General features: G+C 50.3%; 1 protein-coding gene across 1 annotated transcript in view; it reads right to left on the reverse strand.

The window, feature by feature from the left end:
- ADAMTS17 (ADAM metallopeptidase with thrombospondin type 1 motif 17) overlaps positions 1-21,838 on the reverse strand; it is a 354,066-nt gene that overhangs the window by 199,847 nt on the left and 132,381 nt on the right. The window contains exon 8 of the mRNA XM_028122793.2: positions 11,144-11,249. Coding sequence (XP_027978594.1) covers positions 11,144-11,249 — 106 coding nt within the window. The remainder of the gene's footprint in view (positions 1-11,143; positions 11,250-21,838) is intronic.

Consider the following 21,838-nt stretch of genomic DNA (forward strand, 5'->3'; position numbering starts at 1 on the left):
CAACTCTGAAAGTGCACCAACAGGGCAGCCTCGGGATGGGCTCTTCATCCATGGCCTCACTGGGGTGGCAGGGATGCCAAGAAGCTACCCTTAGGACCAGCACAGTCAACTCATGCATCTGCTTCTGCCTTCAAAAGCCAAAGAAAATCTGAATGGGAGGGGGCCAGACAGGAATGCCAGCAATTCTAAGCCTCAGGCCAAGGACCTTTGTCTGCACTTGGAGTATATTAAAGACCACGGCTTTGGGGCTTTTAGGGAGAGTCTGACATTTCTGCACAGTATTTCAGTCCTGCCTCTTCCTTCATCTTCTTCTACACGCTAAACCCCCATTCCACGGGCAAATTCTGGTGGGCCAGTGTGTTTTCCAAGAGGTCTGCCACCACCTGAGAGTTTGACATTCTGGAGGTTGGCCAGAAATTTACCAGATTGATGCATCAAGTTAAATGTTTATTCTGGAGTGGGGTCCCTTTCAACAGACAGGATGGGTGGTGGCTGTTCCAACCACGTCTTCAAAGAAAGCTGATATCCAACCTACAGAGGAAGTTGAGCGGGAACCTGGAATCCAGCTCTGGAAGCCAGCGGAAGAGCCCTTGGTGGTACCCCAGGTGGTAAACAAAGCATGGGTGAAAAGGAAGGATTACAGGAGAAATTCCAAAACCAGGGCAAGAAAGCTATTCGGAAAACTGCCCCATGGAAAAAACTTACAAATGAAACAAACAGATTTTCCCTTCCAGACCAGCAGACGGGTGCAGTGCACCAGCCAGCTAGGAGCAGCACCACTGAGATGGGGTCAACAGAAGGGGCTACCACTCTGATGTGCTTTAACTGGTCTGCTCAACTGTCTCGTGCACGGGAATACCCAGGTAGCACTTGATCCCACCATTTCTAACTGGCTCCTAGGTAGCGCGATGCTGTTGGTGCTCAGACCACACTCTCAAGAGGAAGGCACTACCTAGATAGAGTTCTAGATGCCTCTCCAGGAGTTCCTGGTGCAGTGGGGCTGTCTCAGGCTTCTCTGCCGGATTTTGGACTGGGCACGGGATAGGGGAGTTTTAGGTGACAACTGTCAAGTCAGTAAGGGCAGTTCGGGTTGGGTTGGGGGGTAGGAAAGAAGTGGGGTTTCTGGGAGCTTGGTCTGCGGATGAAGCCAACCTCTACGTGGACCAGACAGCCAACAGCAAGCTGGCTTCCTTTACCCCCCTGCTGTTGGAACACAGTATCTGCCTCCCCTCAGTGATCACAGAACACGTGCCACAGAGATGAACAGGCTCTTAAGGAATCCAGGTCTCCCCCGACCACAGAGCCACCGACACAGCCAACTGTATGTTCGTTAGGTGTCACTTACCCAACGAACATGTGTGCTCCTGCCGGGAAGGCTCCTCTGACCGGAAACCAACCTGCACATGCCTCTCGGAAATGGGCAGGGCTCCTGTCATCTGGTCCTTAGTGTGTGTAAAGCTGCCCCAGGGTAGGCGTCCTACTGGACCTGCCACGTCCTCGTCGTGGGGACACCGTTACCAAGTTTGGCTTGCAAAGGCCATGACTGTTTCTTGCCCCTCCTTTGCTTTCACGGTCTACCCTGTTGTAAACTGGGGGGAGCTGTGGCCACAGTGCAGGTGTGAGTGCGTGCCCCCCCGTCCAAGTAACACAACTCGGTGTCCCAGGGTCCAGCATCTCCCCGTGGCCGTGCACCCAACCTGCCCCACAACCTCGGCGTCTCAGTGGCCCTGACAACCCTGAGATTGTTCCTGGCTCAGTTCCTTTCCATTCTCTCTCCTGATAATAATCCTAAGTGAGCGTCAGCCAATCACCGGGCTTAATTAACACCTGCCCCCTCTCAACACCACAGAAGTGTGGCTATGATGAACAAGACCATGTCTTTGTAACGCTTCCAGGGACTTGCTAAGAAAACTGTAACATCCCTCCTTCTATATCCATCTACTTATGTATGTTTTCTCCAACACAGGCGAGTCCCAGATCCTCACATGGGCCCCCAGCAACTACTGCGCTCTGCTCAGACTTCAGCAATAAGGCGCATGATTTCAGGGCTCCCCTACACCCCTCCGGCCGATCCTGACACCGCCATCTGGCAAAACCACCACTTCCACATCCTCTGTGCCTGCAAATGAATAAGGAAGAGGAAGGCTCTTTCCCAGAACGTGCTGTTGACAGTGCTGGTGGTAAAGTTCCCAGGGTCTTCGAGAATGTGCAGCTGCCCTCAGGTCTTTAGTTTGGAATTTCCCATCACCAGTGGGCAGTAGATAAACGAGGATTTCAGGCATGACACCGAACACCTTGGGAGAATGGGGGCATCTCTGCGCGAGCTTGGGCTGCTATAACAAAATACCATGAGCTGGGTGGTTTATCCCGTAACGGAAATTTGCTTCTCACAGTTCTAGAGGCTAGAAGGCTAAGATTAGAGTGCCAGCATGGTTGGGTTCTGGTGAGGGGCCTTTCCTAGGCTGCAAATGGCTGTGTCCTCTTTGTACCCTCATATGGCAGAAACAGAGCTAGCCAGCTCTCTGGCCCCTTCTTGCAAGAGCACTACTCTCATTCATGGGGACCCTCATGGCCTAAGCACCTGCTGATACCTTCCGAAGGGGGGTTGGATTTCACCATATGAATTTGGAGGGGTCACAAGTATTCAGTCCATACCAGAACACTCCGTCTGTAAAGAAATTTGCATCGTATACCCTTGCCACCTCCCACGGTCCTTACAAAACCCTCGCCATGCAAGCAGAAGGTGTCTTTCCGGGTAAAGGCAAGTAAATCCAGTTACCAGCAGACCCACACAGGGAGGGCTGGGCCTCAGCACAGGTTGTTCTCTTGTGTAAAGGACACCACGCCACGGCTAGAGGCCCTGCTCGAAGTCTCCCACTGGCCACTTAGAGCCACGGGACGGGAGAGAACTGGCCATCTGCAAAATGAGGCTAAGTGGGCTGCGGATGTCCCTTCCTGCTCTGAGAACCAGGGGAGAAGCCTCTTCGCTGAAGCTGCCAAGCTGGCAATCTGGATCTCGTCTCATTCCTGGAATAGTCTGTAATGTAAGGAAGTTCTGAGGGGATTTCGGAATTTGGTTCTTCAGCCAAACTCCGAGGTCCTCCCATCTCCTCAAACACCATCTCAGACAACGGCCTTTTAGGTAAGGAAATCCACCCGATAATTAAATGCAAAGAATTCCTGGGGGTAGAGACAGACACAACAGCTTCTGTAGCCTTCCCTGTTACGGTACTGACGCTCTGGGGGCCGGGGACGCCCCAGAGCCAGCTGGAGTTTCCATCAGAGCGATAACGTCCAGCCAATAGCTGCGTGGCCTGGCTGCTCCAAATGCAGGTGGGACCACATCTGTCTGCTTGCTGAAGCGCTTTTAAGGCTTTTCCCTTGGTTTGTGTTCCCCTCCCAGGCCTGGCCTGGGCAGACTTGGGAAGGCTGTGGTCAAGGTCCTCTTAAGGACAGTGGCTCTGGGCTTTCCAAGCAACTGGAACAAGAGTTCTATCCCCACATTCGAGTCTGCATCAAGGGTAAGACTGTGAAGGAAATCCTGGTAACTTTCCGTGTAATGCTTGTTAAGGCAGGGCCGTGAGAAATCCGAGCTTAGGGCAGAAAAGCCCTGTAAACACAGCCACCAGTTACAACATTCCTTGCTACTCCCGACACCGCACCTCCCATTCAAAAAATCACATGTCTGGAAGGGGCCAGAAGGAAATTCTGCTTTTATGAAAGCCATGCTCAGGGCCACGCAGCGTGGGCTCACAGAAGCTGTGCAGGGTGCAGGCCGGCCTTGCAAATCCTCCAGTACTGCTGCCTCTGACGTCACAGGTCATTCTACTCAGTGAAGTTGTGAGAAGCAGGGTGGCTTGTAAATGAATGTGCAAGACCCTGCAGTTTCCAGCAGCAAATTTAAAAAATAATAATAAAATGAAAGGAAACGAGGGCTGAATGTTTTGTACAACTCTGGAATTTGGATAAGACAGCCGCACCCTGCGGATGCTCACACACTGACTTTGATCCAGGGGCCAAACGCCGAGGAAATCGTCCTCAGGAATCTCTCCAAGCTCCTCTGCGTGAAACCTGAGAGCCCCGAACACTGCGAGCACCACCAATTACCCTTTGGTCTGGAGGAGGGAGGCTGCGGGAGGCTGTGGGAGCTGAGTGGGAACAGAGGAGAAGACCCAGAGAACCAGGGAGGAACCCGTCTGAAAACCCAGTGTAGGACTTGCCTGTTCTAGAACCAGATCAGAGGTACCTGGGCTTCCTGCAGACCTCCTCTGGGGAACATACCCCACCCCCCACTTTCTGTTCTGTGAGAAAGGCTAACCGCCCCCCCCACCATGTAAACACGGCTACCCTAATCACAACTAGAACAAAAGCATACTTACCCGTCCCCCTGGGATTTCTAAACAGTTATGACATTTCCAGAAATCCTCTCTCTGCTGTACCTTCTTTATATAAGGTTGGCCCATCTAAGGTCTATGCTGTGCCTCCCAGACTGAGCCCCCCCCAGCAAAAGGTCCGGGCGACAGCAGTGGCTGCCGGGGGCCGTCCGCTGATGGGCGACCTGCCTGATCACATCTGGCCTGCATTCACTCTGCCTCTCCCCCACGCTGCACCAGGCAGCTCATTCTTAATACAGATCACAGACAAACATTTCCCCTCTTCACACATCTGGATAATGGCTTTCCTTACTTCCTGTTCTGGGATCGAGACAATTCTTTTCAGATTGAATTGTGTCAATTTTAGTTATAAGAACATTTCCCCCAGAACAGTTCTCTCCTCCCTTTTCCCTCTGCTCCCCAGCCTTCCCTAGACACTTGTCCACTCTCTGCCCACAAGCCACAATTCTCAGGCACGGGATCCCGATGACATTCCGTGCTGCACACCAGGCGAGCATGTCCCCAGGCATGTGCCAATGAGACATCCTTCCAACATCCACTGCCCTGAGCTCATCTGCACGCTGTCACGTTCTGGCTGGAAACATCCAGAGTGCCTGGATCTAGCTTTTAAGGAATGTCTTTATGGGAGGATACCAAGCTTCATGTGGGAGCTGCCTGGGGCCGAGGATCCCACTTGCTACTTCAGGGCACGCGGTGGCATCCCACCTGCCCTGGTCCTCATAGGGCTGAGCAGGGGAACAAAGTCCCTGCTCTGTTCATGCTTCAACATTCCTTCCGGTTCTGCCAGCCAGGACAATGCTTCCAAAATACGGGGCACGGCTCCAGGGGGCCATGGGGGTGTGTGTGCAGGTCTGAGAACCCAAGTGTGCCCCACACATTGTTGCGACCGAGCCCATTTATAACTATTTGCATGTCTGTGGGTGCACATGTGACTGCTGTATCACCAAACATAGCTCCTTATCAGGACACTTGGATCCCTAAACCTCAACCTTGCGCTTCTGAGTCCTCAGGTACTCAGCACCTCAGCCCTCGATGGGGCGCAAGCCTCCCCGCGTGCCCCTCCACCTCTGCCCCTCACATTCCTCCCACGGCCAGGCACCTGACACTTTGTTCTGAGCCCTCATGGAGGTCTCCCAGCAGGTGTCGGATGAGAGGCGACAGGACTAACACTGCCTCCATGGCCACAGGCAGGAAGCCTGGACTATTTCCCACCTGCCACGCCGTGAGTGCCCGTGGTTGGTGGGATGTCAGGGAAGCGGCAAAGGGCGTGGAATTCAAGGTGACCAAGGGGCAAGCGAGAGGCGGGGAGCAGGACCGTATCCAGCACTGCTGTGGCTCACCTGACGGTGGCCCAGGGGGACGGGAGAAAGGTGCAGAGACAGAAACAAGAAGGTAGATGACACCAGAAAGCGACGACGAAGCCTCTGAGTCCTGGGAGCCATGGTTCTCCACCCCGGATGCACTGGGAATCTCCTGGAGGGCCTTCCTTAGCGCTCCCTCCGCTCCAGAGGGCATGTCCTAATTGCTCTAGGGTGAAGCTCGGGCCACTGGCACTTATAAACACTTCAGGGGCTCCCCTTGTGCAGCAAAGCCTCCATGTCCCCTGCACCACGCTCCCAAGCTTCCCCGAAGAGAACAGTTTTCAGAGGCCACAACCCGAGGAGAGGTAAATTCCAAAACGGGAAGACCTGAGAAAGGGAATACGGGAGTCAGAAAAAAAGATCCCAGGAAGAGCAGGTGGGGACAGCACCCAGCCCAAGAACAGGAAGAAAGAGCCCAAACAGGGGGCATGGTTTTGCAGTCTGTCTGGAGGGCTTTTTGTAGATTTACTTGGGTTAGAGAGGTCGCGTAGTTTGGAATGACTCAGGGCGGGAATTGATCTGGCTCAGGCTTATCTAGCAGAGCCTCCTAAATCCAACAGAAGCGGAGATTTATTTTCTGCAAGAGAAAGCTCTTTGTTTCTACCTATAAAGATAGGTCTTTTATTTTTTCCTTGTATGTGGGTGGCCGAGTGTGCACTATGCGGTTTCCCTCCCCTCTCTCAGCACCCCAATCTAGAAGGGCCTGTGTTTAGACGTTCCCTGAGGGCTCTCGGTCTTAACCTGATTAAGAAGCAAACTGCATGCATGGTGTTCTGGGTCTCCCCAGGCCCCGAATGTCCAGTTGAGACTCAGCTCTGTGCCCTCCTGGCCTCTCACTGTCAACTGCCTCCTCTGGGCCTAATCACGCCTCCCTCCACCCCCCCACCCCCTCCCCCTCCCCACCGCAAACAAAAGGAATTCCCACCAGCTGTCCTAGAACCACTTCCTTTCTCCCTTTTACACTAAAACTTCCAAATCCCAGCAAACAATATATTCTAAAACTCCAGTAGAATTATTATACCGGTTATTTTAATATTATACTAAAGTCACCACCAACTCCCTCCTTGATCCGTGACGGTATCATTTGATTTTGGTTTTGCTTTTCTCATGGGCCATCGGCGTGGACCTGGGCTTCTAACCCTCGTCGGGGGAGACTCCTTCCCGTGACCAATCAGGGTTGAGCCTCAAAAGCATGCGCTTGCCCAAGAGAAACAAATGCTTGCTTCTCGCTATCCCTCTTTCTCTTTAAAACCAAATATTGATAAACATCTTGGACACTGAGGTCTACCACAAGGCACCCTGTCCTGGTTTCCTGAGGGAAAACACCTGGGCAGCGCTGGCCCAGCTGGGCTGTGTCTCTCAAGGAATGGCCCCCCAACTTCATCAGTTCGGTTATAACCACTAACAGCCATCAGCTAGAGCTCTCTGGAAGAAGAGTGGTTCATCGCCGCCATGTTCTTGCTCTCAGAAGCTCTTCCTCTCTCCTGGTCACTGTAGGATGAAGTAGTCCCTCATTTTCAGTTGGGTTTCTCAAGTGGCAAGATGGGGAGACAGCTGCCTTCCCAAAGGCACACTACCAAAAGGTAACATGCAGATGCCTCCCAGGCAGTCTTTCACCAGCAAGTAGGCAATGAAGGTCATGAGGGCTCATCAGAAAACCTCAAAGTTGGGACGCCTGAGTGGCTCAGTCAATGAAGTGTCTGACTCTTGGTTTCGGCTTGAGTCATGATCTGGGGGTAGTGAGATCGAGCCCCGCGTCAGGCTCTGTGCTCAGCAAGGAGCCTGCTGAAGACGTCCCCCCCGCCGCCGACTCCCTCTGCCCCTCCTCCCCCCTCTTTCTCAAATAAATCTTAAAAAAGAAAAAAGAAAAAAAAAACCTCAAAGTCACTGGCAAAATGGCTTGTGTGGAGCCAAGAGTTCCTCCCAGGTCCTTCTCCTTGACCTCCACCAGGAACTGCAAATCCTTCAGATCTGTCCAAAGCCAGGGCTGCAGTCGTTTCCACACCTCTTCTTTCCCAGGTAATCGGAAAGCTGTTGGTTGCAGCTGGGGTACTTGAGTTTCCTAGGGAAGTCCCTCTTGCTGACACACTGGCTTTCTTCTGCAGCTAGGACACCATTGATTGTCCTTTCTGCCTTGGTTGGCAGCAATCTGAAGGTACCTTGGTTTTTTGGATATATAATAAGTTTTCTCCTTATTGCCCCTCTTTTAGAATGTGGGTCCTCTCTTTAATAGTCCTGATGTATGGGTATATTATCATAGAAGTGATCCCAAATCATTTCAAGTAGAGACTAGAAATTTTTAAAAAGTAATACTAGTTTCCTAATCCATAAAAAAAAGCTAAATAATACTTACCCCATAGAACTGATCAATAGCATAATGATTGCACAGCATCTAACACAGCAGGTGTTCAGTAAATGAGATCTGATTTAACTTAAACATCATTAGTACATTACTAATTCCTGTCCTAAGCAGAATTATTGATGGTACCATGGCAAGAACTTTTCATTTAATTCATAATTGGGACCCACACGATTGCAGATTGGATTGGAGACAGTTTACAGTACCAAAGAAATTATTTTTGAATTACAATATGTAAAATACGATCATTCATACAAAGAGAGACACAGAAAGGAGGAGGAAAAACAGAATTCCAGGATCCAGATGAGTTAATTGCTGAAAATGAGCCTGACATTCACTTTGTGTTTTCTGACAGCCAAAGCTGGGAGAAAATCAGGTTAACGTATACGACTCTCATTTTCTGATAAATGCAACGTGTACCTCTCGTGGAAAGTGAATTTTTCTCCTAACATTCAGAGTCCGGGTAACTGCTCGCACTGATCCTTATATGAGATATACTGGGTAAGCAACAGAAGGGCCACGCGTACATCTGCCCAGGGGCAAAGGCACACACCCCAACTTCAGAAGAGAAGTTTCACTTCATCAGCATTAAATGGTTAGGGACCAGTGGGTGAGCCCTTCTGGGGACGTTCTAAGGGTACATAGAAGGGTGCTCTTTTTCATTTTCTAAAGCGCTCACTGAGAAATTTTCTTGAAGAGCACAGACCAGTGGCTCAGGTCCACTGAGAATACCATCCCATTCTCTCTTAGTGCACATGTACTTAAGGAACGACATGTTAAATGACTCCTCTCTATTCCAAAATATGCACCACCTCCAGGCTTCAGATCTGTGAAGCAGCCTGGCCGCTGGCTTCACTCAGAGTACAGGCTGATCCCTCTTGTTAAGCCTCCACACAGCCTTGTCTGCGGCTAAGCCCGGCTCACCAGAAGGGTCTGCAGATGGTGAGACTGTGGCTTCGTCCCTGGGGGGCCTGCTTCCCATTGCTCGCAAATAATCAGAGACAACAGACTTCCCTGGGAAAACTATAATCACGCAACTAGGGGCAAGGCCAAATGCTCGCAGAATTTATTGGCTTTGATGAACAATTAGGTGTTTGTTTTTGTAGGTAATTAGAGTGCAATAGCAAGCTCTAAAGGGCCCTCCAAGAAATTGAAGCAGACTGTAGCTAAGGGCTACTGGAGTCAGACTGAATCTCACCATTCATCTCGGCAGACCTCCTGCGCTCAGACACCCGTGGTCCCCGCACAGTCACACAGGTCAGCAGGGAGAAAATGGCCCTCTGTGTTCCTCACGTCCAAGGAGAAAGCGGGCACGTGTGTGCTCACACGCGGGTGCAAAAAGCACTCCAGCGTGGGCCCTGGCACTGAAGGCTGCGTGGAATCTTGTAGTTCATATAAATAGATGCATTCAAAAGTCCACGACAACCCACGTGTCGGAAAATGTTTTGACAACTGCATTCTCAAGACCATGAGAGGTCCTTGATTCTGAGTAACTAGGATAGGCCGGGTGGGACATTTGGCCCAAAGACGAGAAGAGAGGGTGTTTGCCACAGCCATATTGATTTACGCTTTTCTCTCAGCTACAGCTTTTGGCGTTGTTGTTGTTGTTTTTAACAAATCAGAAATATGAATACCTATTTGATTGTAATTAATTTTTTAAAATTATTTCCTAGTAGTATAGGCCAAAAAAAAAAAAAAAAGTGTGGGCAAAGGGCTGTCGCCAATATTTAAAAATACTGTCGAGATAAAAGAACTGTGTACTTAGAGACAAGTGCTCATTTAGCTGCTTTTAGCCGATGACATGCTATTTCTGCCTTAATCCCAGGAAATACACACGGGATTATTATCACTCGCTGTACTCACATCATGATACTCAATAGGCACAGAAAAGCTAACTACCAAACCCATCTATGGGAGTGAAAAAAATGAGAATGGGACCAGATAAACAAAACAAGGCAAAAAATATATATATAAAGCCACAGATGTGGCTAGCCCTAGAGGAAACTGCTTTTGTCCTTCTCCTTATAGACTGATTTTACTTTTGCAGAAGGCTGAGCTCACATTTTGGGTCCCAGGCATCTTACTCCATAGGTCATTAAGAAATGCTTTAAATTTTTTCACCAAGAACTAGATTTCCATTTAATTTTGTTCTATCCAACCCAATATAAATTTTCCTATTGTTCTGCATGCTCTGACCTCCTTGACTTACGTATTTATTTTTTAAGTCCTCGTGCAGTCATACCACAATTTTTCCTTCAGAGAAATCCAAAACAGACACCTACTGCCGGAGAAATAGTAAACCCTCAGGCCACAGTTTCAGAGTTGGCTGGCTGGCTGGGTGGCACCTGAGACTTTCTACAGGTGATCTCAATCTTAGGCCAGCCACTCAACCCCTCTGACCTTCTGTTTCCTCCTCTGAAAAACCGGGAGGCTGCCTCAGATCTTTTCCACAACCTCTTTGGGCTCTGAGGTTCCATGGCTCTCCCCAACTCCGGGGATGTACAAAAGCAGCAGCTGATAATTCTTTAAAACTAAGACACCGACATTCTGCCTTCGGACAGTTGGGCCTTGTTTGAAACCGGCTCTCAAGGAAAAAGAAAGTCAACAGCATGAAGATAAATCCCATTCTTTGAACGATAGAGTGAATCAAAGATCATGCTGGCCCAGGAAAGGAAATGCAACCAAAGACACTCTGAGACAAACCTCTTCCCTCTATAGCCCTGTGCACTAAGAATAGACATGAACACGAAATTAACACTTCAAGTCTCAGAGACCATCTGGTCAGTAATCTCTCTGGGTTCCCTGAAGGGCTGGGACCCAGGCTTGCTGGCCTAGGTCTGTGTTACAGAAGAAGTAAAGGCCAAGAGCACCACTGTTTCAGAACTTTTGGAATTCAAGAGAGAAAAAAAATATATATGTGTGTGTGTGTGTGTGTGTGTGTGTGTGTGTGTGTGTGTGTGTGTGTGTGTGTGTGTGTGTATATTCAGAAAGGAATTGGAAGAGGCAGAACAATAGAGTCTGATACTTACTTGTGGCCCAGCTCATGAGCGATGGTAAAGGCCAAATTGAGACCATTGTCTTCGGCAAGCACGCATTTCCTCTTAGCACTGCACACACCTCCTAAGTAAGCAATTCCTGCAGCAGAGACACAAAACACATCCTCTTCAGAATGTGGGAGGCCCTGACCTTGCCGGGCAAGTCCATATGGTCAACATCACGCATGATGGAGAGAGGAGGGGCCGACTGGAATGATGATGTGGCCAAGGGGCTGGAGCCCATCATTCCAGAGCTCCTGTGGAGGATGGGCTGGTGTCTACTGCTTTTGGATTCACCGATAAATCATTAGTGATAATAACAACCACCACACAGATCTCCCAAGCATTTAATAGGTGTCAGGCAATGTGCTGCATTTACACGTGTTATCTAATTTAATCCTAATTACCCAGGGTGGCGGTAACAGAGGGAAACCAAGGCTCAGAGGGGAAAGGTAAGTTGGATTGGCACATGGCGGTGGGATGCTCTCCAACTCCAACATGCAGGGCTGGGACAAGGTGAGGCCAGCAAGGCAAGGCACCCAGCATGAAAAGCTGAAGGAGGGTCCCCCCTCTCCAGAGCTGACCCTGCACTTGCATGCCCAGAGAGTGAGGGGGTGCCTCCTTAAGTTCTGCACCCCAGGCACCTTCTTTCCCTCCTGTCAGTGCTAGCCCTGCTAGGGCCAATGCCCTCAGGGTGGGAGCAGGGAGCAGGGCAGCAGCTAGGTTCCCAGAAAGCAGGCCAGGGAAGGCTGTGCATGGTATTCAGAAAAATGTTTCAGGAACCGTTGGGAGAGAATAAGACCGGGACCCGGAGGGGAAGAGAGAGAGAGAGAGAGAGAGAGAGAGAACGCCAGAAGAGGGAGGGCCTGGAAGTCATCAGTGAGGATGAGCCCCACGGACCAACTCACTCATCTCCACACACACCTGACTGGGGTCCCTTGGCCGCTGAGACAAGAACCGAACCCAGGCACCCGGGTGGGAGGCAGATGCAGGGGAAGAGTTTGAGCAAGGGACAGGAGGCTGCCAGCCTCTGGAGAATGGACGGGAGTCTTCTAGGGGAGAAAGGTTATCCCTGCAGAAAGGCGTGTGTGAACAACAGGAGGGCCTTGGCCAGGCCACACCTGAGGAATGCACTGGCCATGTATTAGCTGCCACTCCCCACGGCAGCTCTCCACATCTCCTGTTAGCTCCTGCTATCTCTGCACCCGGGACAGGCATCCCTCACTACCCAGGTGCCCCCGGGGCTTAGCGCAACGACGGGGGCGGGGGAGTGGCACGGACCCCTTCCCATTCCCAGGGCTTGGGATGGAACCTGTGCGAGGGCCAGAAGCATCTGCACTCCCACTGACCACAGCCTCTGACCCCTTCATACAGCATGAGACGCATGAGGGGGTGGTGACCCAGGGCGGCTGCTGGGGCACACACCAGAGGCAGCTCAAAGCTCCCCTTGCTGCGAGTTCACAAGGGCTGTGGGGCGCCTATGGCTCCAGTGGCCCCATGGCCAGGCAGGTGCTGCTCAGCGGTACCTGGTGACCAGGCGGGCAGAGGCTCTCCCAGCCAGACTCTCCCCACCAGCGCTGTGCCCTGGGAGGGACTGTGGCCACCGGCGTGAGAGGCACCTGTTTTCCACGCCGTGCCCCCCTAAGGTGCACACTGCCCCCATTCGGAGGGCCCCTTGCGCTAACGCACACCAGGGGTCTCAGGAGTGGACACCGGCCTTGCAGGCACAGGAACTGGGGAGGGAAAGAGCGGGCAGAAGGCGGAGAAGAATGGACAGGGGGAATTAATTAAAAATGATCCTCCTTCCCTGTGCCCCAAAAGCGACACCTAACCTCTTTGTGGACATCAAATTCAAACGGAGGGCAACCTCAGCTGCACACAGGGCACTTCCTCCTTCCTCCTGATGGTCCCCCAGGAGCCCCGAGAGGCAGAGCTCCCTCGCCCTCCGCTCTGCTCTGCAGGGAGATGCTGCTCCGGGGCTCAGCTCACATCCGGCACAGCGAGCCGGCACCACAGCGCAGGTCTATTTTTATTTGGAAACATGCAAAGTGCTTGGCCAAGGTTGAAGAAGTAAGAAAAAAACAAAAAAAAGAGAGAAAGAGAAAAGGAAAAAAACAAAATGAATGTTAGTTGGCCTCAAGATGTGTTTTTTTTTTTTCACGTGGACATCATAATCCAGCAATGCAGACTATGGGAAGGAGAAAAATGACAACCAGAAAGGACATGATCCGGCTTCTCGGTGCCTTCAAGGTCATTATTCTGGTTTTGTTTAAAAATGCTTTGTGGGTTGCTGCGCCAAGTCCAGCAGTGAGTAGGTGGAATGCTTCTACACAGCACCGATGGTGTGTGAGTACAACAGCACATGCACACCCTCGAATGCACACCCAGCAGTGCTCTCCTGGCCCGGGGCCTCGGCCTCCTGGGTCAATGAATCAATCGGAACAATCAGATGTGCACGCCCTGGGAGGAGCCATCTGGTGAATGGGGAAAGGAGGCATCTGAAGCCAGCTGTGCTGAGCTTGTGGTCCCAAGAGCGGTTGCTGAACCAGCAGACTTTGATGCCACATGAACACGTTCCCTAGCCTCCGCTGCACTCAGTACCCCGAGCCGGCAGGCCTGAGTTTCCACTGTAATTAGGTAACACGCAACATTAGGGAAACAGCTAAGCAAAGAGCCTTCCAATAATTGCATTTTAATTTTTCCAAGGCACAGATGATTTTTTTTTTTTTTAACGAGAACACAAAGGATCAGTTTATTTATGAGAAATGTTCTCACACAAAGGTGGATTAAGGTCTAGTGCTTTGAAGGATGTATTCCAATCATGCACAGCCTGGTCAGAAAAGCGAGCAAGGCAAAGCACGTGAGAGAAGATGGCCCCTGAGACACAGGGCAGGAGCCTTGAGCCTTCAGGACCCACGGTGTGGAAATGCTTAGAACTCACAAATCAAAGTCTGGAGAAAATCCCAGGTTGTGGTAAAAGTAAGAGCTGCAGGCAATAAATGGCAATTGAGCCATGTGCTTCCACGAGAAACAAAGCCCCAGCACTATTCCCTGTTCCCTGGAAAGAACGGAGGAGCAGTGTGGAGGGGAGGAGAGGCTGAAGCTGTACCACCAGAGGGATCTTCCGATGGCGCTGGAATTCCCTACATTGACAGCAAGACCCTAGAATGGTGTTTTCCATGCCTTTACCCTTCCATGACTTACAATTCTTTGCCAAAAAGAAAAAAAAAACAACATAGGACTTAGTTTTGAAATGTTAAAAACATCAATTCCACATGTTTGCAGAGCTCCTTGGAACAAAAAGGGAAGCAGGAAGGCAACTGGCATTTATTAGGGTCCTCTCTAGGGGCAAGCACGACTCAGAATGCATGATAATCCTTTATTCGGTGGGTATGGTTACCGGCCCCATTTTACAGACAGGGAAATGGAGGCCCAGTAACCAGTTGTATGGCTGACCAAGCCCAGACCCAGATACAAGTACAGGACTCTTTCTCCAACACCAGTGTTCCTCCAGGCAAACCTCGAGCCTCCCTCACCAAAGCTTTGGTGACTGACAACAGTGAGTAATCTTTGGGGGTTTCGAAGATTTTCATAAATCTTAATGTGTGCTTATGCAGAGATGTGGGTCAGGTAAAATAAAGGTTTCAGGTGTTTAAGTCCAAATGTTTTTTAAGCTAAAGATAAAAAAAGACTCAAGGGGTATGTGCGATACTATTAGTGGTTACCTCCAGGATCATGCAGTTGGTTGAGCGTCTGACTCTTGGTTTCGGCTCAGGTCATGATCTTGGGGTTGTGAGATCAAGTCCCGTGTCAGACTCTGAGCTCAGCATGGAGTCTGCTTGAGACTCTCTCTCCCTCTCCCTCTGCCTCTCCTGCTCAAGCCCTCTCTCTCTAATAAATAAATCAATCTTAAAAAAAAAAAATCCAAAATGCTGACGGTAGAAATGAAGAGCTGTAAAGATTTTTTTCTGATGCCTAGAGAAGTCTATCAGATTCATTCAGAAAAGCCAGAGTCTCCTAACCCATCTTCCCAGCCATGTCAACTCAGTGTGGACATTCTCCCTTCTCCTTTCCTTTCTTTTCCTTGGTAGGACTGCAATTTTGGAGAGGAAATTGGGTGAGGAGGTTTAATTATTTTCTTTTTCAGTAGAAAACTGCATGGTGTAAGCACATAATTCTTTTTTTTTTTTTTTAAGATTTTATCCATTGGACAGAGACACAGCGAGAGAGGGAACACAAGCAGGGGGAGTGGGAGAGGGAGAAGCAGGCCCCCCGCGGAGCAGGGAGCCCGATGCGGGGCTCGACCCCAGGACCCTCAGATCGTGACCTGAACCGAAGGCAGACACTTAACGACTGAGCCACCCAGGCGCCCTAAGCACATAATTCTTAAACTGAGAGTTGACCATATCCTTTCTAGATTAAGGAGTAAACAACACACAACTGTATAAACTCTGATTTATCCAGCAAATTGTCACATGTAAACAGTTTGCAGCTGTTGGCCTTGTTGGCCATTACTCATACCTTCTTGGACTCTGCCTCTGAAAGAAATGGTCGAGTTTCTCCTACCAACTGCTCATAGTACTAACCATCACAGTTATCACTGGGATACCATACTGCCAGTTATAAGGAACTTACATCTCTTCACTTGGCAATCACAGTGGTTGAGACAGAGCTGCACATTCAGCCTTACGGACATGTCTTCATGCTCTTGTAAACTTCCCCAAGTGGTTGGAGGTAAGATATGAATTTGTAAACAGCAATTAGGAGCAAATGTCTTAGAGTCTAGGATGCAACAAATGATAAATAACTACAGTCGATTCTCATTATCTCTGGGAGTTAGATTCCAAAAAGTTGCTGTGAACACGAAATTCTCAAATACAGCACCACTGTTCCTAGGGGACATAGAGAGTTAGGTTCCTGTGAGCCTCTGGTCACAATATCTTTGTCAACCGGCCAATATATAACCTTGTTTTACGTGTGTTCCTGTTCAAAGACATCTTATTTAATATATATTGTATTGTTGATCCATTAACTTCGAATTCATGGCCAAAATTCCTATAACTCATGCCTAAATGAAGCTTATCTTGTATTTTTCTCTATAAGACACATTGCAGCCTTTCTGTGCTTTAGAACACAAGATAGCACATAAGCACTATTCTCGGAAGCCATTGCAAAAAGCAAAATCACCAACAAAAAGCACAAAAATGTAAAAAATATGGCACCAAGTGACCATAAAAAGGACATTTTTTACAGTATGAGAGTTGAAATGAGAAGGCAAAAGGTCACCTTGTTCAACCTCATCTGCGAACATGCCTCTTCGGTAACTCAAATATTTTGCTTCTCTGCACACGTCTGCAAATGACTACATAAGCACTATAAATACTGATTTTGTAGTTACAAATAAATTTTAGTGAGTAGGCAAATTCACAAATGCAGAATCCTTGAATGACAATGGATCATATTCTAAAAAATATGTCCTATTATCAGACACAATGGAGTCCTTATCAGTTGCAGTAAGGAAATTCTACATTTAACTGTTACATACATTTCCTAACTCTTTATTACCTAAATTATTTGAGGACACCTGGGTGACTCAGTCAGTTGAGTGTCCGGCTCTTGGTTTCGGCTTGGGTCATGATCCCAGGGCTGTGGGATCGAGCCCTGTGTCGGGCTCTGTGCTCAGTGGGAAGTCAGCTTGAGTTTCTATCTCTCCCTCTCCCCCTCCCCCCAACTCTTTCTCTAAAATAATAAATAAATAAATCTTTAAAAAAATAAATTATTTGATTAACTCAGATCTATACTCCTCTGCAATTTTGCTTTGGTGTTCTCTCCAAGGTGAGCGGTCCACAGAGCCATCATCTTCCCTAGAAGTTACGGACCGCCTCCTGGTCCTGCACAGACTGGACAGAACCTCACGTGTGCTGAAGGACAGGAAGAGCTTCTCACAAATTGGGATAGAACATTAATGGTAAGGCTCTGGAAGGCTGGAAGGAGAGGTGGCCTGAGTGGCATGGTTCCCTGGCTTGGGACTGAAGAGCACTGCCTTCCAGATCTGGCCCTGTGGCTCTCTGCCCCAGCTGAGTGGCCCTGTCTCCAAAGAGCACAGCTGGATAAGCCCTCCCAGACCTACCCTTGTCTTGGCAATTTGACCACCAGTTTCCCTGCTTCTCCTTTTCTGGATCCCTTGGGGTCAGTTATGATGAAGGAAGAGGAGTTAGCTGAGGTCTTTATTCCCGCACCATGAACAGAGGGTGGGGGCCATGGCTCAAAGAGGGGCACTGGCTCTCTCCTTAAACAGGAGTATCGTAGAAGCTGCCACTGCAATTCAAAACTGCCAGTCTAACACCTATTGACCGAGCAGAACACGGATGACCTGAAAAACTCAGCAACTTCTTCGAGGCTAAAGGAAGTAGTAAGTGGACAAAGCAAAGGTAACAGCTTCCAAGTCTGATCACTTTAGAGTTCAACATTCCCAATTTTGTGACTTAATACAAAGTTAGAGTAGCCAAAGCAATGTAGGACTTGCATAAAGACAGACATTTAGATAGAACTGGGAGTCCAGAAATAAACCTGCATATTTATAGTCAATTGATTTTCAGCCAGGGTGCCAAGACCATCCAGTGTGGGGAGAGGAAGAGTCTTTTCAACAAACGGTGCTGGGACAACTGGAGAGCCACATGAGAGAGATTGATGTCAGACCCCCTTCTTTATATGGTACACAAAAATTAACTCCAAATGGATCGTAAAACTAGATACAAGATCTGAAACTACAAAACACTTAGAAGAAAACATAGGAGTAAGTCTTCCTGACCTTGGGGGAGGCAAAGCCTTCTTAGAACATCAAAGGCACAAGGGAGGGGGGAAATGCCCATACCAGTGTGTTCGTGGATGCAGACACCTTCCCTGGAACACGAGAATATCTGTGTTGGGGGCTGGGAGTGAGGCAGGGAGGTGGGGCGTCACCAAGACAGGCAACGAATGTGCTGACACATCCCAAGGAAGCTTCCCAGCCTTCCCCCGGCACCATAGCTTTCTGCCAATCTGCCCAGCAGGCAAACTTGCTGAGCCAGTCCAAATGTCTCACGACCTGCTGCTTTGAGATAGGGGGTTCTTGATTATGGTCAGAGTCAAGGAAAACCACGCGTGCTGAGAAACCACCTACCCTCCCTCTAGGTTTCCCCAATGCCTCCAGGACCCAGGGTTCGGGGAAGAGATGCCACTGTCCTCGGTGAGGGAATCACACAGCCAAGTCCCCAGAAAGGACTGGAGGGTCCCAGGGCTGGAGCCACGGCTCCTGCAACATTCTGATGAGTTAAGTAAGTGTAAGTGTAGGAGTCAACTCTCCCTGGAATTTACAAGTTCAAAGCAAAAAGTTCATCCCAACACTTTACTGCATTCTTTGAAAACCCAAACATGCTGGGACAGGGGAGGGAAGAGAAGTAACTTGATATTCAACAGACCACGACAGACATGAGCCAAGCGCACAGAGATGTCCTGCAGATTTCCCACCCTCTAGGCAAGATGGTACTCGTGTCCCGGTGGGGGGGGGGGGGCATCATGTGGGAGGGGAACTCCACAGAGTAGACTTAACGTTCCTCAAATAAGCAAGATGCTTCTCCTTGGAGGAGCCCACAGAGGCTCGGGGCTTCTGGAACAGGCCTAGACACCCACCAGAAAGGGCCCCCAGCAGGTTCACCTCAGGATATCGGTGGGGGGGGTGGGGGGGTGGGGGGGTCTGTCCAGACATTCTTGAAGATCTCTTACTTTGACAAATACTTCATCAAGTGTTTCCTGACTGCCTGTACATGATGGCACCATGCCAAGTGTGGAATCCCAAGTTGAACAAAAGCCACACAGGCCTAGAGGGAGACACAGCTCTGAGAACAACATCCCGGCAAAAAGACAGGGAGGCAGGTGGTGCAGGGAGCAGAGATATTGCAAATCAGGCCCAGGGCCTGCAGGGTGGGCACCAGGATCTCTAAGACACAAATGCCCCAGGGACCTGAGTCCACATCCAGCCTCTCAGCAGCACGGACAGTGGAGACTGAAGCTGGAGCTTTTGCACCGAATCCCCTGCTGTCTCCTACTGCGGGTCACCTGTCATTTCAGAACACCCCCTCACATGGCCATGCCCTCACTCTCACTTCTGTTCACTTGGCAAACTCTTCTGGGCACCTGGGAGCACGGTTAGCTCCTGGTGCGCAGGAGTGTTTGCCCGTAGCACCCAGGAGTGCAGCACGAGATAGAAGCCTTTGAGTTCCCCCTTCAAAAGACCTCTGAGCACTTGCGTATGCTCCCTGAGCGTGAGAGGGGCACAGACCCACCTTCTAGCATTTGCCACTCCAGCAGCTTGACCACCTGATAAGCCTGCTCAACGTCTGCAGCTCCGTAGCACTGCACCCTCTCCTGTGTGTGCGCGTGCATGCGTGTGGGTTTCTGCGTGTGTGTGTGTGTGTGTGTACACGTTGAGGGTGAGCATGTGGATGTGGTCCCGGGCACATGACACGGGACAGCCTTCCTGTAAGCCAGTGCTAGGAGGCTGATGCCCACACTCCCATAGCAACGGACGCTTTGAAAGCTTAACACATTCGTGTTTTCTCATCAGCTGCATTGCTTAGCATTTATTTTGGTCAATCATTAGAAAAGGGACTTTGACAGTCGCTTCCACAGCTTTAAGACTCCTCGGTTTTCCCTTTCCACCATTAATGTGTCCCCTTGACTGGTAGGTGAGAATGCTCTCCCTCTCCCTCTGGAAAGTTGGGGTTTTAGGTGGGGGTGAGGCTGAGAGGACAGGTGAAGTGTTTTGTCTAAAAATATCTCCGCCGTGTGGGAAAAGAGAAAGCTAAGGCTTCCTTAGGGCCAGATGTCTCCAAAGGGGTCTGAGAGTGAATCCAGGGGCTCCTTGGAAAGAAGAGCACATTCCCAGCCCTTCTCGTGGCCAAAGGATGTGCCTGAGTCGCAGCCTCTCTCAACCATTCTGTTTGAACTTGTTCGAGAGCCTGCAGGCAGGGCCACGTGGGAAGACTGCTAAATCGTGCCGACAGCCAGAGGCAGGGAGAACACAAAATGATGGGTGGCTGGTAAGACGGACCACACACATTTTCACTGTGCCCAGCGTGGAGGACTGCATTGTGTCCCCCCCCAAATTCACATGCTGATGCCCTACTTGCCCCGGTGTGACTGTATTCAGAGAGGGGTTCCTGCAAGATGTAATTCAGTTCAAGTGAGGCCATAAGGATGGGGATCGTACCCAATATGACTGGTGTCCTTGTAAGAGGAGGAAGAGACACCAGAGACCTCTCTCCCCAGGCAGGCACAGAGCACTCATGTGAGGACCCAGCAAGAAGATGGCCACGTCCAAGTCCGGAAGCGTGGCTTCACCCGAAATCCACCCCCAGAGCATCTTGACCTTGGACTTCCAGTTGAAAAACTGAGAAAATAAATGTCTGCTGGTTAAGCCACCCAGTATGGGGTATTTTGTTACGGCAGCCTGAACGGACTACTTACTACACCCAGAGTGTCACCTAGATACAGATGGAAGTGCCCTGTGTCCTCCTTGCTCACACGAGTAACGGACAAAGACAGCGGCCACGGGAGCTCATTGTCCTCATGTGCTAGACGACACCAGAGCTACCCCACACGCTGTGGGGCCAGGCTCACTGTTTAGAACATAGTTTCACAACAGGGAACAGGTCTGGAAAGTTCTACGGGCCATGTGGCTGAAATAGCGAAAACGCTTCGTAGAGAAGTCCCAGGGTGGAATGCTGGGGGTCAGAGAAGTGTCTCTGGTTCTGTATTTCAAATCACGAAACACCTCCACCAGGGGCACTTGGAGACACAGAGGTGACATCGCAGTCATTTGGCAGTGGGGTGCCCCCGTGAGTCAGAGCTGGGATCCCCGTTTGGGGAAACTCGGGAGGGAAGTGGGAAGACAATGCTGTGCCCAGTGCAGACACACGTTTTTCACAGCATCGGCATCTCAAAAGTTCCCCACTCCTACGAAATGCTCTCAAAAAGCTCACAGGGGCAGCCTTGGAGGGAAGAGCCAGTTTCGGGCGAGGCTTGTAAAGGTTACACAGTGCTAGGTCTGAAGAGCGGGAGGCTCAAAACTTCTCTTCAAATCCCCAGGGAAGTGCAAAGAAGGCCCGGGGAAAGGGGACGGGGAGACAGCTCAGGGGGTGGGGAGCTAGGGAACAGACCTTCTGGGTCTGGGTGGGAGCCAGGCACCCAGCAGGCCCCCAGATTTCCACCAAGCAAGGCACAGGGAGCCCTGTGGCTCTAGAAAGGGTGGCTCAGTGAATCGCAATAAAAGCGGAACCAGCAGCAACAGGCATGCCGGGTGCCCAGGGCCAAGTTCAGCAAGCCGAGAAACACAAACGCCGCTGTTCTTTTCACCTTACTCATTCAAAGCTTACAAGCGCACCAGCCAGGAGACACACGGGAACTGTGGATGCAGACGTCCAGACAGTGGTTACGTGTAGGAGGAGAGGGGCCAGGACTGAGACGGGGCCCAGGGAGGGGCATGGGCTTGGCCGACGAACTCCAGTGCCTGCCGTGGGTGGCGGTGGCAAAGGGGTTCCTGTTGGAATAATTCACTGAGTGGTTGAAAAAGTCGGGTCTGGTGATCCTGCAGGGAACAGACACCGAAGGGGCACGCGTGAGCCTTTCAGAGGCTGGTATGGTCTTATT

Source organism: Eumetopias jubatus, unplaced genomic scaffold (assembly GCF_037043125.1).
Source record: "Eumetopias jubatus isolate StellerSeaLion01/CBP00866 unplaced genomic scaffold, mEumJub1_p1.0 scaffold_7, whole genome shotgun sequence".
Lineage (NCBI taxonomy): Eukaryota > Metazoa > Chordata > Mammalia > Carnivora > Otariidae > Eumetopias > Eumetopias jubatus.